Source organism: Acanthopagrus latus, chromosome 7 (genome assembly GCF_904848185.1).
Source record: "Acanthopagrus latus isolate v.2019 chromosome 7, fAcaLat1.1, whole genome shotgun sequence".
Lineage (NCBI taxonomy): Eukaryota > Metazoa > Chordata > Actinopteri > Spariformes > Sparidae > Acanthopagrus > Acanthopagrus latus.
In genome coordinates this window covers 11334730-11339492 of record NC_051045.1, presented here as the reverse complement: position 1 = coordinate 11339492, position 4763 = coordinate 11334730, and the positions used below count along the sequence as shown (strand labels likewise).

At 47.9% G+C, this 4763-nt stretch overlaps 1 protein-coding gene across 1 annotated transcript; it reads left to right on the top strand.

Annotated features, from left to right (window-relative positions):
- Positions 1-391: 391 nt before the first annotated feature.
- Positions 392-4055, top strand: mafba (v-maf avian musculoaponeurotic fibrosarcoma oncogene homolog Ba). The gene has a single exon (XM_037104115.1). It carries the CDS (start codon positions 1792-1794, stop codon positions 2995-2997), a length of 1206 nt encoding a protein of 401 aa, XP_036960010.1. The 5' UTR covers positions 392-1791; the 3' UTR covers positions 2998-4055.
- Positions 4056-4763: the final 708 nt, after the last annotated feature.

The following is a 4763-nucleotide window of genomic DNA, read 5'->3' as shown; positions in this document are numbered from 1 at the left end:
ACGAGCAATTAGCAAGGAGATAAAAAAAAAAAAAAAAGAAGAAGAAGGAGAAGAGAAAAAAAATCCGAGCGCAGAGAATAAAAAAAGGAGAGTGTGCACCAGCAAACTGATCCAGGTCCACGTGTTGTCCACGCAGGGGCAGCCTTGAGCCTGTTTTCTGCTGTGACGCTGCCCCGGTGTAAAACAAACCGTCCGAGCCAACACCAGCCTGATGTGGGAAAAGCTGGGAGTAATAACAGGCTGTGAACAAAGTCAACTTTAACTTTTTTACCAGGAAAAATGCACTTCACCCGTAATGATTATAACACAGGGGTTACACAAATAACAGCGCTGCGGTCCAATCAGAGGTAAATTATGTAGGAAGAAACAGCAAGGTCACCAAAGAGAAGATCACAGATGTGTAAATTAAGAAGAAAAAGTTTATTATGCTTCTTTATTATAAACCTAAACCTCAAAATCTGACTGTGAGACGACTGTGATTGTGTCTGGAACATTAAACATTATAAAGTTGTGCGTCCTTGTTCGTGAGAAAAGGTCAAGATCCAACTTTTACCAGTGTTAAACTGGAGAGCTCCCAACCTCCACCTTTATCTGCAGGCGAACACAAAAGACACCTGCGATTGGTTAACTTATCAAAGCACAGCAGGGCAAAGTATATGAGGTGTATAAATATAAAAGTTGCACAATAAATCAGTGTATTTCAGTATTATTGAATCAATGAATGGCGACATGAAAGGAACATGTTCTATTAACTGTTCTTTTTGGAAAAACAGTCAAAGTGCATTTGGACACAATCTGTCAGGATCTCTGGCCCCTTCATGTAAAGCTCCCCGGCTGTTTTAATATTGGACATTTTGTTAAATTAATACGTTTTCAAAGTGAGCTTTGTGCCATAAAAGTGCCATTAGTGGATTCTCATTTGGCTCTCGGTATCACAGCCCGTGAATCACTCACGCTGCTCTCATTAAGATCTGAAGCAGCGTTCAGAGGAGACACGAAGCGCTGCGCTGCACCGGACTCCATGAAGTGGAGGCATTTTCTCTCTCCTCCACTTTCCTCCCCACCTTCTGCTTTTAGGGAAGTCGGTCAGCTGACTGTCTGTGGCTGTCAGGACTGTATTGTGCGCGCTCGCTCTCCTCCTCCTTCTCTTCCTCTATTTCAGTGCGGAGTCTCGCTCCCATTGGAGCGCTGAGCGCTCCGGATCCATCCCTTTCGGCTCGACGTCACGGTGCTATAAGGATAAAGCGCTGGCTGGCTCCAAGCGCAGTCTGCTGGATACCACAGAGTGGGAGAGAGTGAGAGAGGCGAGCCTTTAAAATCTCTGCGGTGCAGAGCTGGAAAAGCGGCTTCTCAGCGAAAAACCAGACGCCCTATTTACTCTTCGCTTTATTCGCTCCTGTTATTTTCCTGGAGAAAAAAAAGGGACTTACAACCAAGAAGTCGCTACGAGGACTGGTGCCCGTCTCAGCGAACAGTCGTGGTATTTCCTTTATTATTGTTATTTATGCTGATTTTTTTAAAAAGATTTTTGTTTAATTTTTTTATTTTGTTGTGAACACTTCTACTGAAGGGACTGAGGTTTTTGTTTTTTTCTCTCAACTTTTTGCACTGAGACGCATTGCTTTCTCTACCTCCTGTCTGGTCTCTCTGCCAGATTATCCCAGCAGAAGTAGGCTATGACGCAAACCGTGTGCAGAGCATTAGTCTGAAAGTTTTCCTCCGCTACTTTTTTTTTCCTTTTCCTTTTTTTTTCTTTCTTTTTTTCACCTCTCACCAATCACACGGTGTTTCATGCTACAGCAAGTCAGCGCACAGCGGTGGAGGAGCCAAAAGAACTATTGCATGAAACAAGAACGGAGAGAAGAGACGCTGATTAATAAGTCAGTTTTCGCGACGCTCGCATATCTGCAAAAGAGTCGCGACAGCAACATGAGCACAGAGCTGAGCATGGGCCCGGAGCTGCCCAGCAGCCCTCTGGCTCTGGAATATGTCAATGATTTTGACCTGATGAAGTTTGACGTGAAGAAGGAAGGCCTGGCCGGGCTGGAGCGCAACGGGGTGCGCCAGTGTAACCGTCTCCAACCCCAGGGCTCCGTGTCCTCCACCCCCATCAGCACACCCTGCAGCTCGGTGCCCTCATCGCCCAGCTTCAGCCCCACAGAGCAGAAAAACCACCTAGAGGAGCTGTACTGGATGCCGAACAGCGGGTACCACCAGCAGCTAGACCCGCAGACGCTAAGCCTGACCCCAGAGGACGCGGTGGAGGCCCTGATCGGCGCCACAGCTCACGGCCACCCTCCGCCTCCGCACGTCCAGCAGCAGCTGCAGCAGCAGGGCGCTTTCGAGGGCTACAGGGGCCCGCACCACCACCACAGCCACCACGGCCACGGCCAGCAGCACCATCACCCATATGCGGGGGGCATCCCGCACCACGCCGAGGAGCTGTCCGGGCACCCGGGCGGCCACAGCCACCCACACAGCCAGCACCACCACCACCACAGCCAGGACCCCGACAGCCCGTCCCCGGTCTCCCCGGAGTCCCACCAGCCGCTCCATCACCACCGCCACCATCACCACCATCATCCGCACGGCCACCTGAGCCAGTCCCACGGCTCCGGGGGCGGACTGAACGTGGAGGACCGCTTCTCCGACGACCAGCTGGTGTCCATGTCGGTGCGGGAGCTCAACAGACACCTACGGGGCTTCACCAAGGACGAGGTCATCCGCCTGAAGCAGAAGAGGCGGACCCTCAAGAACCGGGGCTACGCGCAGTCCTGCCGGTTCAAGCGGGTGCAGCAGAAGCACGTGCTGGAGAACGAGAAGACGCAGCTGATCAACCAGGTGGAGCAGCTGAAGGCGGAGATCAGCCGGCTGGCGCGGGAGCGGGACGCCTACAAACTCAAGTGCGAGAAACTGACGGGGTCGGGGGCCAGTAACGGGTTCCGCGAGGCTGGCTCGACCAGCGACAACCCCTCATCACCAGAGTTTTTCATGTGAGTTGTCAAGAGCCTTTTTCACAACAAAACTTTTACCCCCCACCCAACACAAACACACAGACACACACACCACAACACACACACAAAACACACACACACAACTTTGCCTTTTTCTCCACACAAAAACGACAGACTGGCTGACAACAACCCCACACCTCCTCATACTGTTTATGATTATACTAATAACGGCAACAACTATATTCATATTAGAAGAATAATCCATCGAATAGTATCCTCATATATAACCATCTCTCCATCCACGTGTCAACTTGAGATACAAAGAGCAACAGTAGAGTGTCTGATCAGTCGCAGCGTCTTTGTAGACTAGTTGCTTGTAGTGAAGAGACTGTTTTTCTTTTTTTTTCTTCTTCTTCTCCAAAGAAGGGGATCGGCTGATGAACTTTTTCTTTACTGTTTTTGTTTGTTTGGTTGTTGTTTGTTTATTTCCTCTCTCTCTCTCTCTCTCTCTCTCTCTCTCTCTCTCTCATTTGAGGCTACAGCTTTTATTTTGAAATAATCTGTAAAGTAGGTGTTGGGGGGGTCGATTGGCGTCGAGGCGTGTTGTCTTTGTAATTCTGTTATGAGAGCAACGAGCGGGCCTGGCCTCCTAAAAACAAAATAATCTGAGAAGAAATGTCCCCCCCACCACCACCACCACCACAAAAACAGCAGAAAGACTCCAACTTTTATGCAAAATTTAAAAACTTCTGTCTACTTGTAAACCCCCCCACACACACACACTCCGTCAGGCTGGGAGGGGGGAGGGAGGCACGGGAGGGGAGGGGAAAGTGTGTGGGGGGGGAACTTGGGGGGGCATTTTTATGCAACATCTCATTGATTTATTGCCTGCTTGGTTATATTCGAATATATATTGAAACAAACTTAAAAAAAGGAGAAAAAAATAAGAAAAAATCTGCATTAAATATTAATCCTGCATGCTGGACATGTACGGTAATAATTTCTATTTTGTACTTTCATCTTCTCGTGTATATTAAGAGCATGTTGTTGATCTGCGCTTCTCCATGGTTTCCTTTTTTTAAAATTTTTTGTTGGAGGGTGGGTGCTGGGTGGGTGGGTGGCTAAGAGATATGTGCAGCGGGGACAGAACAGCAGGACTGCCGGTGCGGTGTCATCATGGTGTGGGGGGGGGTATTTGGCGGGGGGGGCAGGGGGGGGGGGGGTTATTCTGGGCTTGTAAATATTATGCAACGCGCAAAAACTGCACAACAAGATCGAGGAGGCTGGTTTGACCTTCTTTCTTTCTCATGTGTTGTGTATATTTCAGTTATTTTGTATGATTTTTGTATCATTTTTTTGGGGGGGGGGTGTTATTGATTGAAAATGGAGTGCATTTTAATTTTTTTTTCTCAGTTGCATTTAAAAATACAACAAACTCTGTGTGTCAAGTGCACTTTTTTTTTTTGGATAATGATTTTTTTTTTTTTTTCCTCTCCAAGTTTTCATTTTGAAATTTGTGCACACCTCCCTCCAGGAAGACATACTATGATACTATATTGTGATATTCTCGAGCAGCAGAGGGGCCTGGAGTGCAAAAAAACAAAGAAAAAAAAGAGTGTAATATTTTGGACACGTGTTTGTGTGAGAGGGCTGCGGAGGAGAGAGAGACAAACATGTGGCCACGGTATTATTGGACCCAGATTTGCACAGAGGAGATGCTATTGCGCACCGAGGCGAGGAAGTGTGGGTTTTTTTCCTTTCTTTCTTCTAACATACAGTGTGTGTTAGAGATCAATTCAGATGTCTTGA